At 37.3% G+C, this 15370-nt stretch overlaps 2 protein-coding genes across 7 annotated transcripts; both read right to left on the bottom strand.

Annotated features, from left to right (window-relative positions):
* Nucleotides 1–97: 97 nt before the first annotated feature.
* On the bottom strand, nucleotides 98–12253 carry bricd5 (BRICHOS domain containing 5). 6 transcript variants are annotated; one of them, XM_026276816.1, is made up of 9 exons: nucleotides 12153–12253; nucleotides 11806–11932; nucleotides 11658–11733; nucleotides 4810–4908; nucleotides 4493–4621; nucleotides 3651–3797; nucleotides 3463–3570; nucleotides 1744–1897; nucleotides 98–407 (listed from the first exon to the last, which is right to left on the bottom strand). In XM_026276816.1, the coding sequence occupies exons 3-9, from the start codon at nucleotides 11718–11720 to the stop codon at nucleotides 313–315; spliced, it is 795 nt and encodes a 264-aa protein (XP_026132601.1). In that variant the 5' UTR covers nucleotides 11721–11733; nucleotides 11806–11932; nucleotides 12153–12253; the 3' UTR covers nucleotides 98–312. The 6 variants fall into 6 exon arrangements, with proteins under 6 accessions (XP_026132601.1, XP_026132606.1, XP_026132602.1 ...); XM_026276821.1 differs by having other exon boundaries at nucleotides 4810–5017; nucleotides 11863–11932; XM_026276817.1 differs by having other exon boundaries at nucleotides 11863–11932.
* Nucleotides 5417–7204, bottom strand: pgp (phosphoglycolate phosphatase). The gene is made up of 2 exons (XM_026276815.1): nucleotides 6381–7204; nucleotides 5417–6289 (listed from the first exon to the last, which is right to left on the bottom strand). The coding sequence occupies exons 1-2, from the start codon at nucleotides 6973–6975 to the stop codon at nucleotides 5964–5966; spliced, it is 921 nt and encodes a 306-aa protein (XP_026132600.1). The 5' UTR covers nucleotides 6976–7204; the 3' UTR covers nucleotides 5417–5963.
* Nucleotides 12254–15370: the final 3117 nt, after the last annotated feature.

The following is a 15370-nucleotide window of genomic DNA, read 5'->3' as shown; positions in this document are numbered from 1 at the left end:
GATATCTATGAATGTTTGAACACAATGGTGCTTTATTGTAGACCAACAGTGTTTTCCATTACTCATCTGCATCAGGTTACAAGCTGGACTGAGTCTTAGAGCCGAGTCATGTTCAAACGCCACTGGAAAATGGGGCTAAATACTAGAGAAGGTGAAGATAAGGATTGAGCAGATAACATGGCAAGATGGTTCCGCCTTCGTTGCCAGACTGGCATTAAATATGCCATTTGTGTAGCCTCTCCAGTTGCTCTCGTGGATGTGAACGCATTTGTTTGTTTCCCTGGCGTGTGCTGGTACACCGTCAGTGGAATGTCACTCTGGCAAGTAGTAGAAGCACACAGAAACACAAATGTTGCTGGGAAAGCAGATGTCGATGCAGAAGTAAATAAGTCTTTGTTTCCCGGGCCCTTCAGGGGAAAAAAGGAAAGAAATCTCAAGGTTCTTATTTCTATGGATGTGCCGATGACAATCATAATCAATGTACTGTTCCTCGTTCATGCTCTGCTGGTTGCAACCCTAAAAAAGGTCACAACTCAATCTCACTGCACCACTGGATTAGGTTTCTGTCACTGTGCTCTTTAAAGAGCAACTCGGCATGTTCTTGGCTTATATCTCTCCTATACATTCTCTGTCACAAAAATCAGGCCATCCAATATTTTAAAAAGGAATATTTTGTCTTCTGTCTAGTTTTAGCCCAGTACAGCATTTTGATTAACACAAAATTTAGAACAGAAGTGAATGGGGCCAATTTGTTAAATGTTAAATTATTCATTGTTTCAGTAGTATAGCTACAAGATACAGTTTACACTATATTTATTTTAACATGATTTCAATGTAAACCTAATAAAAATCCTTTCTAGCTTTTCTATGTCATGTTATATCCAAATGTACAATTTAATTGATCTAATCTTAGATGAGGCTTAAGCCTAGTCTAAAACTAAAATGCATGTCTAGACTGTTTTAATTTAAATATTAAAATATCAGTGCCATCATTTCATCTCAAGATGTACACCAGTCATTTCTTTTTTTTTTTTCTTCCTAAGGCACGTTTATAAAAAATACTTAAATGTCCTAATTGAACTATGGCCTAATCCTAGTTTTAAATATTAAAAATATCATAACTCATTTTTGAGTGAGATGCTAAGGTCTAATCAAATTCAATTATCTATGCTAAGCTAAGCTAAAAGTACTATCGCCAGACCCGGAGATCGGCTGAATTGATTAGAAAACGGTAAAACTCAACTGTTTAACTCTAGGGGAGTTGAAAGCCTATTTTCAAAAAAATCTTAATCATAACGCAACTACTTTACAAATGATTTAAACGACTTTACTCATTAAATAATATAAAAGTTGTAACAGAAGAATGCAAGTGGAATGTTTATATGGCTAAAATTATATGGAGTTTTAAATATTAATTGGTTCCCTTTTTGGTAACAAATGTGGCTGATTGATCATAACTCTTTCAAACGTTTGGGGTCAGTAAGTTTTATTTTATTTTATGTTTTTGATATAAGTTTCTTTTGCGTTTATTTTATACCAATCTTAAGTGTCACATGATTCTACAGAAGTCATTCTAATTTACTGATTTGATGTTTAAAAAAAAAATGTAAACCAGTTTTGCTGCATAATACTTATTGAAAGCATTTCACTTTTATCTTTTGTGACATTATACACATATTGACTTTCACTTTTGATCAGTTTATTGTAAAAGAATGTAATACTGTAGTATTGACACACTCTTACCATCAGATCTTCTAGTCCAGTACACAGAGGCCTGCTGACAGATGGACTGAAGAGGTTCTTGAAGGGTGGAAGCTTCAACACGACTGCCGGGCAGCACTCCCAAAAACTCAGTGTGTTTTTCAGTCTGATTTCCCACCACCCAGACCTGACGAACCTGTGAGAATCATCACATATCTCACTGTAGAGTAAATTATCCTCTAATGGTGTGATACAGGCTCACTATATTGTTCCTGTGTGAACACATACGCTGTATAACTCCCGATCGTATAATTGTGTCTTTTGGGGGTTTTAAGTGTTTCCTCTCGTACAAAAGCCATTTGTAATTACACCACTTACTCCTCTGAGAAATCAGATAGACACTTGCTAAAGCAGAGTAATGCCTGAGTGAGCCTAAGACAGGCAGTTTATGCTTCTCAATAGCTCATTGTGCAGCAAAAATTGGAAATCTTGTTCAAAAGGCTATTGACCAAGGATTAAGTTTCCAAAAGGTTTTCTAATGGCTTTAATCAAACGCAATGATGCAAAAATCTCAACTGAGACCAAGATTTTAAGTGGTCAGCGATACTTATCGGTTCATCAACCCATCCCGTTCTGCACAGATCATAACCCAGCGCATGAATCACCTTGTTAAGTGCTGAGAGAAGTGTGTCCAACACAGTTCCCTGCTCTGTTTGCGGAAAGGAGCTCTGTCTTTCCAGTAGTGACTTATAAGAGGAAAAAGCCAACAGAGTGGCCATTGTGCACCCTGTGGTCCCATCCTGTAATGCGATCCAGCCAAGGTGGATCAGATGGTCTGTGGAATTCGGACTCGGCTACACTAAAGCCCTCCTGAGCTGGTGCAGTCCATTACTCCCTTTCTGGAGTCACGGAGGAGAAAGCAGCCAAAAGAGCTCTCTAATCTACCCAAGAGCACTGGGGTGGTGCCGCGTTCAAGTGTCAGTCAATTTGCCAGCCACCTTTACATTTAGGTACATATGGTGTATTAGTTCTTAAAAAGCCGCTGCGTCCAAAAGAACGAGATCCTGTCAAATACACCAAAGCGTTTTACACTGACATTCTCCTTCATATGGCAACAACAGGAGAGTTGATCATTTATTCCTGTGATGGCAAAGGTGAATTCTCATTTTTTTCAGTGTCACATGATCTTCCAGGAATCATTCTAATATGTTGATTTGGTAACATTTCTTAGCATTTCAATAATAATAATAATAATAATAAAATAGTTGCATTGGGTAATATTTTTGTGAAATCCCTTATACTGCCCCCCCCCCATTTTTGGGTAAATAGGAAGTTTAAAAACAGCATTAATTTGAAACAGAAATCTTGGTACGTAATAAAATACTGCCATTTTTTATTCATTTATTATATATATGTTGAATAAAATAATTTATTAAATTTAAAAAATTTTGAATGGTACACTCGCAAAATTAAAGGTTCTTTATTTGGCATCTATGGTTGCATGAAGACATCCATTCTTTGCTAAGAAAAGAAATGGTTCTTTTAAGAACTGTCCACTGAAAGGTTCTCTGAAGAACCCAAGTTGGTTCTTCCATGGCATAGCTGCATGCAGAATCCCCCTTTTTGAACCTTTATTTTTTTTTTGTAGAGTGCAGTGTATATATTAAATATAATGTAATATTGTAAGATTGGTTTGCCATAATCACACAATCTTCTGGTCCATTACAAAAATAGGAGACTCAACAAGCAGAAATATTTTACCTCTTGCTCAGACTTGTTCAGATGAGACTGCACATTCTCGTAATCCAAACTTTCCATCCGGCGAAGAAAGCAGCTGTCCTGGTTGCCAGGCTTATAGCATACCAGCCCCTGAGGAAGAGCGATACATAGGGAAATGTCACTGAGGTTTAGAGGAAAAGCCTAATCCGTAGAGAAAGAAAAGGCCTTACATGTCTCATGTCAAAAATCACTGTGGAGGTGTGGTTGACATGGGAAGTCACAGAGTAGGTCACTATGCTGTTGTGCTTGTCAATCAGAGCCGACTGATTGATCAAGTCTCCTGTGTGATCAGGAATTCTGACAACCTGCAATGAAGACTGTGCGGAAAAGTTTTAGTTTAAAGCAAGACAACACAGCTGGATATCATATCACCATATTTTACATTACATTTATGCAGACACTTTTATCCAAGGCAACTTACAGTGCATTCAAGCTAACATTTTTTTACCTAACATGTGTTCCCTTGGAATTGAACCAACAACCTTTAACACTGCTAACACAATGCTCTACCACTGAGCCACAGGAACACTATCCATTAATCAGTAATAATTTTAAATATTAATCATTTGCTGATTAATCACAGTGTATTACTTAGCAAGTATATTGCATTTGTATTCAAAAGTTATTGAAATGTTACATTTAAATATGCAGTAAGGTATTGTGTAATTAAATATGCACTAATTTGCATATATTGAAAGAAAACTGAACACTGGATAAAGCCAGATTCAAAATTCTTGTTTCATTTTGATATATTATTTTGGATATTTATGACTCCATAAATCAGAAAACACTGTCAAAATACAAATACATTTTCGCCATGTTTTTAGAAGTAAAATGATATATAAATCAGATGATGACATATGAACAAAAAAATAATATTTACTTTTCACCAGTATGAAATAAAAAAAAAAGTTATACAAGCAAATCCCCTTGCATGGGAAACAAACAAACAATGATATACTGGTGTCTTGGCTTAAAAATGCTTGAAAATAGGAAATGGCTGGACTCTTACTTGTGCCTTGTGCTGTAGCCCTAGATGTGCGGTCACACCGAGAGCGATGATAACAATGAGCAGCATGGCAGCAATACTCCCCCAGAGAACTTTGTGAGGAACCCTGGAGGAGCTCAAAGGACCACAGTGCTAGAAAACCCAAGCACACAATCATCTCCCTTCGTGCTACATTTAAAGCACATTCCCACTGAACAGTATTTATGGTTTGTAAACATAAGCTAGCAATAAAACACAGCTAAGCAAAACACAAACTGACATATTTGTGCTATAATCTAAAGTATGCGTACTGCTAATGGAAAACAGCAATGAACCCTCACCATGTTCTGTGGGTCCTCCAGACTGGCTTCCGAAAGCTTCCAGCACCTCACCATTCTGCCCTGTTTTGCTTCTCCTCGCGGTACCTGTCTTACTTCTTTCTGTGTAAAGCAATGTTCATGACTGAGCCTGACCAGCGGTGCCTGCGGTATAGGTGTCTAACTCCTCTCTGCCCCCCACCAGGTAGTCCAACCCACTGGCTGACTACCCCTATACCAGACAATAGACAAAGGGGACAGGTAGATCGGCACTGTGGACAGGGCTTTTCGTCGTGGAGCCAGTTTTTAAGGCATCGACTGCCCATGCCCTTTGGCTGCTGATAGACCAAGGTGACTTTAATAACTTCAGAGGTGGTTATAGTGAGAAAACTGAAGAGCAGTCTCATTACAGGGAACCCAAAAATTTTAACGGTCATCATTTACTCACTCTCACGTCGTTCCAAAACTCGGTGACCTTCTTTCTTTTGAGGAATGTTGATAACCACACACTTTCCAAAATATAATTTCTCCAAACAGTGTCTTTTATGTACCCCAGAAGAGAGTAAGTTCGGCAAGTAGTGAATGTTCATCCATTTATGTACAATATTAAGAAAAAGAAAACGTCGTACACTTTTCGTTAACAATTGTTATTTATTTGATCGGTTAGGCAAAATGAAACACTTTGTTCAAACCTGGGTGAAGAATTATCATCCTACCAGGGTTATGGGTTTGTGAGGGACAAAGCTGTCGAGTGCAAAATATATTTAAAAATGGTCATAATATTCTCGCGCTCATTATAATTTCAAGTAAATCGAGTTAACAGTACAGAATTGTACAAGTACTAAAAACAAACGGCACAATTTAAAGGGTCACTTGTTTTGTAGCACCGGAGTGTTACTGACCAGAAAACACATTACAATTTTTTAGACAAAATAAAACAAAACCAAACAAATAAACATCAACACTAAAATGAAAACATAATGCCCTTATATTACCTTAAAATTAAATCAGTGGTAGGCCAGTTTGAAATGAAGCCTTGATGACATAGTAAAACCATACAGCATATATTTTTAGAAACAATTTCCATTAAATCTATTTAACTGCAATATTAAAATATTGACACACATATATTGTTAAACATTCTCTATTAAAGTGGGTAAATTCCAAGCAAACGCTGACTATGCTTGTAGTGCAGGTAAAATATCAGCAACGCTCTCTATATAGTAGTCAGGCACCATCTTCTGCCGCTGTGGACATTCGCTCTTCTGGTTTGCCTCAGCTTCGGCTACAGTAGAAACTCCTGTGAGGGCCAGCAGGGTCTTCAGGCCACAGTTTGAGCCTAGCATGATGTCCGTGTCCAGTCTATCTCCGACCATCAGACACCTCTCAGGGTTCAGCCCGAACTGGCTGGCCACACACTCGAATATGAAGTTGCTGGGCTTTCCGACCACTTGAGCTTGGCGCTGCGCCGCGGTCTCTACCGACCTAAGAATGCACCCTGTCCCTGCAAACAAGAGGAAGACAAGGGCGTTGTGAAAACAAAACAACATGATTCAAGGTGATGCATATTTGTGATGTCACTCATATCTGCTTACCAGGGATCGTTTTGCCTCCCTCCAGAGGCAGCGTCGCGTCCATGTTAGTGCCCACGAACTGACAGTCGGGGTTGCACAGGTACTGCAGAGCTCTGTTGAGCTTCATGTAGCTGAAATGTTCATCAAAGCCGACCAGTACAGCTCGGACCTCATTATCGAGAGGAATATTCGCCCAGTCTTTCTGGACTCCTGAGATGGGGTCAGGTCCTACACCGACCGGCTGGATCCCCACGTACTCGAGCTCCTGCCTCATCGCATTGCTCCCAATTAAATAGACTTTTCCGTCGAGTTTACACACATTTTTTAGGTACATCGCCGAGCAGTACCCGGTCCCGAACACCTCGTCCTTGGAGGCATCGAAACCGAGCTTGCCTAATTTATCCGCGTACATTTGTCGGGTCTTCGAGCTGTTGTTTGTAACAAAAAACACCTGTTTGCCGCTTTTCTTCAGAGAATTAATAACCTCAGATGCTCCGGGGATGGCTTGGTCCCCTCTCCATAATACACCATCGCAGTCAAAGAGCACACTGTCCACTGAGTCCAGTAACGGTCTGCTCAGAGCTTCTGTCAGCCGCGTACACTTAGATGAAGCCATTCCTCTAACGTTAGTTAACGTTACTCTCGGTCTTGTTTCTTGTTCTCGGTCCGTCCTAAAATAGCATTTGATCTTCACCTATCTACGAACAGTCCGCCGACTAGACGGATATCAGCTTATGTCGGATGACAGAGAATGACAACGAACTGGAAATTACCAGTCGCGGCAACCGAAGGGCAGGCACTCTGCCTTGTGCAAGTGATTCGTCGTTTGACATTGTAGGTGACGTTTTATATACCAGTAAAGCACTTCCGCACCGATTTAAAGGGCCAATGACCCTAATAAAATGGTATTAAATAGACCTCGGGCAGGTGCCATTTTAACATTTTTATGAAACCCAGAGTGTGAGGAAAACATGTATAGTACATTACACTGTTATCGAGTATTTTTGTTGAACAAAACTAAAAAAAAGCATTTTTTTTTAAAGCCTTTTGTCTTGGAAAAGGCGGATGCTGACAAGTGCCATTAAACTTACTCTACTCATTCGCTAGTCTACTCACAAGTGTATTCATGTTGCATTTAGTCACACTCTAGCAAATTATCCTGACCCAGACTTTCTGGGAATATATATATATATATAACATTTAAATTTATGCATTTAGCAGACGCTTTTATCCAAAGCGACTTACAGTGCATTCAGGCTATCATATATATATATATATATATATATATATATATATATATATATATATATATATATATATATATATATATATACACACACGCACACGCGCGCACACACACACACACACACACACGCACACACACGCACACACACACACACACACTGTGTTGAGCTGCCATTTTATTAATCCCTACCGACAGAGAGCATCATTGAGTCACATGCAAACCACTGATCTAAAAATCACCCAATTTGAAGCAAAACAGTCAAAAAAATCTTTCTATGTTGTGTGTATACAAATTCCTTTTTTACTTCAGCTGTTACCTGCAATGTTTATGGTATTTTCGGGCAGGATAAGAGATATATTTAAACCGTTTAGGTGGATGTGTCTGCTGCACACTGCTGCCACAGGTAACTGATCCAACGCAAAATATAGCCTATTTCTTTATACATAATTATCCCCTTGTCTTCCAGGCCAGCTCATACCACCCCTTCTGCCCCTTGGCTGTCTGACATTGTTCTAAGCTTGGGGCTGCTGAAAGGGTATGGCACAAATAAATAAATGTATATCAGTTATTCCTCTCTTCCTTCTCTGTATTGTCTCCACTGCTAAAACAACATACTATCATAATAAAGTTAACAATTTTTCTAACTCTCGCCATGCTCTTTAAAACATTTTCCTCCCTCCTTTGTCCTCCTTCTCCTCCTATCAACTCTAACAGCTAACGACTTTAATTAAATAAAATGAGAACCATCAGTGCACAATTTTCCACCCCACAAACTGTCAAGCGCATCTGAACAGCAAACATACACTCATTCACATCCTTCTCTTCACTCTCTGAGGCAGAGGTCTCCAATCTCATCCTTTCGAATCATCCTACTACTTGTCCGTTTGATCTCATCTCCTTCAAGCCATTTCTCCTGCCGTTGGTTGTACCTACACTCAAACACATCCCTTCACACTAGTGTTTTTCCCTTGGCATTTAGACAGGCTCGTATAACCCCACTAATAAATAAACCCACTCTTAACCCATCTCATTTAGAGAACAACAGAACAGTTTCCCTTCTTCCTTTCATTGAAAAAAAAAACACTTGAACGCACTGTGTTCAACCAAGTCTCTGCCTTTCTCACACAGAACAACCTCCTTGGTATTAACCAGTCTGGTTTCAGAAGCGAACATTCAACTGAGACTGCCTTGAAACTCTAAGATTGGCAAGAGCAGATTCTGAATTTTCAGTGTTTATTTAGCTGGATCTGTCCGCTGCTTTTGACACGGTTAACAACCAGATCATCCTGTCAACCTATTGGCAAAGTGCATCTCGGGAACCACACTCCAGTGGTTTGAGTCTTATCTCTCAGATAGGTCCTTTAAGATATCTTGGAGAGGTGAGGTGTCCAAATCGCAACATTTAACTGGGTGCCACAGGGCTCAGGTCTTCGACCACTTCTCTGTCTACATGGCATCACTAGGCCCTGTCATTCAGAAACATGACTTTTCATATCACTTCTATGCTTATGAGTCAACTCTACTTCTCATTCCATCCTGATGATCTGACGATAGCTGCTCACATCTCAGCTTGTCTAACAGGCATTTCTTGCTGGAGGAAGGACCATCATCTTCAACTCAACCTTGCCAAGACAGAACTGCTTGTGGTTCCAGCAAACCCATCGTTTCATTACAATTTCACCATGAAGTTAGGCACATGAACCATAACTTCTTAAAAAACAGCCAGAAACCTTGGAGTTATGATTGATGATCAGCTTACTTTCTCAGATCACATTGCTAAAACTGTCCGCTCCTGCAGATTCGCTTTATTCAACATTAAGAAGATCAGGCCCTTTCTTTCGGAGCATGCTGCACAACTCCTTGTTCAAGCTCTTGTTCTGTCCAGGGTGGACTAGTGCAATGCCCTCTTGGCAGGTCTTCCAGCCAACCAGCCTATCAAACATTTACAATTAATGCAGACCGCAGCAGCAAGATACATTTTTAATGAGACAAAAAGAATACACGTCGAACCTCTGTTTATCAATTTGCACTGGCTTCCAATAGCTACTCGTATAAAATTCAAGGGATTAATGCTTGTCTACAAAACCAACACTGGCTCTGCACCTCTTTACTTAAATTGATTACTTCAGACTTATGTGCCCTCTTGCATTCTGCAAGTGAATGTTGCTTTATTGTGCCATCCCAAAGAGGCATCTTACACTATAACTTCTCTATTTTTTTTCTATTCTATCTATTCCTTTTATTTTTATTCATTATACAACTAACAAAAAGGCCTCTTAACACTAGTTTTCTCTATTCTTTTTCTATTCTATCTGTTTTCTTTTTATTAATTATATAATAATTAACGCTTCCATTGTCCTCATTTGTAAGTCGGTTAGAATAAAAGTATCTGCTAAATGACTTAATGTAAATGTAAGTCAATGTATGGGTTTTTACTGTAGATTATACAATGATTTGTTCTTTTACACTTCCTAATATTGTATATTCAACAGTATTTTACTGTAAAGATACATGAAATGTAATCTGATGTTTAAAGGAAGGATAAACCTATACTTACTATAATGTTTGGATTGTGCAGGTTTTGACCAGCTGACAGGTTGTACAGTTCCCAGATAATATAAATCATAAGACCTTGTTTACCTGCGCTGGTCAGGGGTGAGTATTTTTAAGAAGTGTAAGGGTGTGAAAATTATACCCCCCGTTTAAACCTGCCCTGTTGAAGCTACAATCAAATTCTTTTTTGCACACATCCTCCATGACATGACGTGATGATAAAATAAATTTGGTGAGTCTGTGACATTGTTAGCCCATGCTGGTCAGGGGGGTGTAATTTTAAGAAGTGTAAGGGCGTGAAAATTACACCCCCCATAAACCCGTCCTGTTGAAGCTACAGTCAAATGCTTTTGAGCACATATCCTCTATGACATGATGTGATGATAAAATACATTTGGCAAGTCTGTTACCTTGTTAACCTGTGCTGGTCAGGGGCATAAACCCATGTTGTTGAAGCTACATGGTAATTATTATATGTACACAACATATAGTCTATTCATAAGCTTAATGTAAATGAATGAAAAAAAGAGATCCTAATAAGTACATACACATGAGAAAATATATAAAAATAAATAAAGTAAAAAAAGCTTTTTAACATATTTGTTTTATCAATTGTCACTGCTATAACAAGAAATTTGGTAATCATTTTATTTTATTTGTTTGATGTAATTACACATACCACTTAAACAGTGTATTTTTGTGCAAACATTTATTTGCCTCGCAATAGCGTGTTATTTGCATGAATGAATTATGCGAGAAACAAATGCGATTAACTATTATAATTTATGACATTCATTTGCGAGTTCAATCTTCAGAGTAATAAAGTGTTTACTCAAATCACGGAGTGAACTAATAAGAAATGACAACAGTAAATATGACCTGGATCTTCATGCAGAAGGATAGTCAATGCAATGTGAATTAAACAGCTTTATTTTGCCAACTGGCAGCTTTATTCTTATTCTTAACCCTGTGGTTATGGGCGAATAAAATTTCTGCTTATTACTTTAAATCTACAATGCTTCCATGCTACTTGGTGCTTGCTGAGTGGAACATCGAAAAATATAATATACGAGGAAAAGCATAAAATGTATACCCTGAATACACTTCATAGTACAGTAAAACTAAGTCACTTTGGATCAAAATTTCTGCCAAATGCATGCATGTAAAAATTCCTTAAATGGTTCAAGTAGATATTTATCAGATATTTTTGTAATTATTTTATAAGTTAAGGAAGGACAGTGCACATTAATAAACATTACTAGGTAAGTTATACAGTTAGTTATGTAGTCTTTTAAATATGTTTAATATACACTACCGTTCAAAGTTTTGGGGCCAGTGATGGGTAAATGGGGTTTTGGGGTTAATTTTTATATTTTTATAAATGAATACTTTTATTCAGCAACAATGCATTAAACTGATCAAAAGTGCATTTTACACAGATACAAAATAAAATAAATAATAAAAAAAAAAAAAACTTTCTGTTCATCAAAGGAGCCTACCTTTGATGGAACAGCTCTTGCATAGTTCTGTAGCAAATGCTTAAGAGACATGGTGGGATCCATGGAGAGGCAAAATCTAAAAGAAAACATGATATAATTTCTATTTTAAACAACACAAGAAATCAAAAGTTTGCAGGACTTTACTGACCCCTGTGAAATTGTCCAAAAGCAGACCGAGGAGTCTGCTGATGTCCTGAATACTTACAAACCAGAGCAATGCAGGTGAGCACCATCGCCACATATACAACAGAGTGAGGACTTCCGTTAGCCACTACCTAAGCAGAACAGCACTGTAAGTGAGTAATTCATTTCACTTATTATATGTTTATACACGACCGGAAAGAGCGCTTAAATCAATATTTTCTAAACCATACTGTGTTTAAGAGAGTATTTTTTTTACAACGTTGGACATATATTTGAGCTAATATACACAGAAAGAGGCAAGCGAAGGAGTTTCATTATTTATTTATTTTAAGTTTATTAACCTTTATTCACCTGAACATCATTCTCACACCTTTTTATCCCATGCAGACAGTAGTGTGGTGAAGCAGACGTGAATACTGAACTATGTTGCCAGATCTCCACACACAAAAAAACAGCTCTGTTAAAAAAAACAGTCAGACTATCCATATCAAACAAGTAAAAGGAGGTATTAAATTACATAATTTTAGATAAATTTTTTTAAACGTTTTACACTACTTCAATCTGGAAATAAATCACCAGCAGCTAGTTATATTTATATGCGACTTTTTCACTTGAAGACAATGCCATGGCGGATATGGCAACATTGGTACGGAACAACTGTGCTGTCAAGGTAAAAGTCTTTTTTTCTTCTTCTTCTTTCTCGCTATTTTGAAGTAATTCAGTTCATGTTTAACCCTTTCACGCATATTGGTCACTACAGCGGATAGCTATTTAAAAAGCATTTTCTTGAATTTGCATGGGTTTTTATGGCAAAGTTGCACATCAGCCTCTTGGACCCTGGTGCATCATCCTAATAATTGCAACCAAGTTGGCTAGCTGTTGTGTTTCGATTTTTTCCCCCTCCAAACCAAGATGGCCAAAGGACAGTCAGACATGCCAAGTTGCTCCGGAATATCCACCCATTCTTCTGGAGACTTTTGTAGGTAAAAAAAAAAAATATTGCAGCATCAAGCAATATCTAATGAGTCATATCACAGTAAAATCTTCCAATTTTTTTTTTTTTTTAGATTGAGAGAAAACTCTGATTAATCACATGTCCACTGTAGTGGACGTCATGCATCAATTGCTATATTTCAGCTACAATTCATAATTATAATGTGAATATTGTTTTTGAAACTTAAAACTTAAAAACTTAGAAATCGTGCTCTGCATTTAACCCATCCAAAGTGCACACACACACAGCAGTGAACACACACACACACAACACACACAACACACACCCGGAGCAGAGGGCAGCCATTTATGCTGCGGCGCCCGGGGAGCAGTTGGGGGTTCGATGCCTTGCTCAAGGGCACCTAAGTGTAGCAGTCGATTTTGTTCCCCTCGGAATGTCTGTTTCCCCACGGGTTGCCAGGTCCGTGTAATACCTGGATGTAAGGAAAGCAAAATGGGACATATTTCTTGTTACACTGCAGCATAGTAAAATGATTCCCACACTCCCGTTTATGTTCTTTTTTTTATAATTCATCTTGCAGTTGTTCCGTTATTTTTGTCTTATGTTTTTACATTTCAAGTTGAAAAACTTCTCGTCTTAAATTTATTTTCAAGTTTAAAATTTAGAACGGTATTTTGAGCTATTTGACTTGCCGTACATCCAGTCACGCTTCTTGCGCACGGTAGTTCTGATCGTACGTATAGTTACTTGGCAACTACGCAAGAATTATAGTATGTTTGCGTAAAGGGGAACAGACATTCCGAGGGGAACAGAATCGACTGCTACACCGGCCCGAGATTTTAACCCACAACCCTAGGGTTAGGAGTCAAACTCTCCAACCACTATAGGCCACGACTTCCCCCACAATGCATGTTACTTGTAATGCTTTTCCTTACTCATAACATCAAAAAGTAATCTGATTATGTAATGTGCGTTATTGTAATGCGTTTCTTTAATTGTTACATCAAAAAGTAATCTGATTAGGATAATGGACATTACTTGTAGTTAATTACTTGTTAGATCAAAAAGTTATCTGATTAGGTAATGCATACTTGTAACACATTACTTTACTTGTAACATCAAAAAAGGAATCTGAATGCGTTATGCATGTTACTTGTAATGCATTAACCCCAACACTGATAATTTCAGATGAGATTGAAAAAACGTATCACTAGGTTTTCTCAGAGGAGGGCTATGATAGAAATGTGCATGTCCACCTTGAACATAATCAGAATTATCAGCTAATCAGGGTAAATATCCATACTCTGGTGCACTGGAGGGAGCATCTGAGTGGTTTCCACAGTTGTACCTTGACAGGCTGTACAAAATTCTGATGGAATCATGTCCTCATGTTCTAATATCAAAGATACGCAAAGTGCAACTTGTATGACGTTGTATGAAGCCTTTGCAATATTTCGCATTTATATTTTTTGTATATATTTTATATTTTTCACATGATTTGATTTAATTGTATTGATTAGTTAAATTCACACACTTTATCTGTTTGATTATTGTATTTTATTTAATATAGTATATCTTCAGTTTAAACCATAACCACATGCTGTCCACTAAAGTGGACATCTGAAGATCTCTTTGAAAAATGTGTTAATTCTTGTTTTTCATGCCCTAAGAGCAATAAAAACACAAAAAAATCCTGACTGAGGTTATCATAATTAATGCATGAAAGGGTTAAATTATAGTCTGCAAATTACTTATTCCTATTTTAAATAAACTCTTCTTTCTCAATGTGGAGGTTATTATTTGGATAATAAATAATTAGACAATATAATTTATTAAATTGCAATACAATACAATACAGTTACAATACAGCCTTTATATTTTCCTCTGAAATTCAGTTTTTCCAAAAGTTTATTTGTCCATCAAAAACTTTGAATTATTTACAATTTTTGTTATTCGTTTCAGAAGCAGGTGGTTGATAATGTTAAGTGCACTTGTTATCAGTTCAGGGTTGCCATAGCCTTCTAACTGTTGCCTCTTACGGTTATCATGTTACAGACCTGCACATTCACTACAGCGGTGATGCCTCAAAGGAAAGGGATACCACTGAAGTCCTTCGAGAATACTCCACCCAGCAAAGGAAGCAGGTATTCTCTTTTAAAATATGCGTGCATTTGTAAATCTATATATGAACAATATGGTCATGAATATAAAGAAAGTTTACTATGTGTTTTTAAACTTGGTCTTTTATTGCACTTTTGGTTGTACATCATTAACATAATCGTGAGCTAACACAAATCAGGATGTAGACTGCTATTATTTGTTACCAATCTTATTTTTAATGTTTATGGATTGTACTGTAATACATAAGTTATTGTGTTTTGTAATATGTTAAATTATGTCTAATTTATGCATTTATAAAAGAAAGAGGTCTTTATTATTTTAAAATCTTAAAAAGATCATAGAGTCCTTATAGTCAGTGCAATATATATATATATATATATATATATATATATATATATATATATATATATATATATATATATATAGCACTGACATGACAATTATTATTATTATTTTCTGAATGTATCTATTTATTCATTGTAACATCAGGGTT

Source organism: Carassius auratus, chromosome 12 (genome assembly GCF_003368295.1).
Source record: "Carassius auratus strain Wakin chromosome 12, ASM336829v1, whole genome shotgun sequence".
NCBI classification, from domain to species: Eukaryota; Metazoa; Chordata; class Actinopteri; order Cypriniformes; family Cyprinidae; genus Carassius; species Carassius auratus.
The sequence above is the reverse complement of the archived record's forward strand: the minus strand, read 5'-3'. Positions and strand labels throughout refer to the sequence as shown.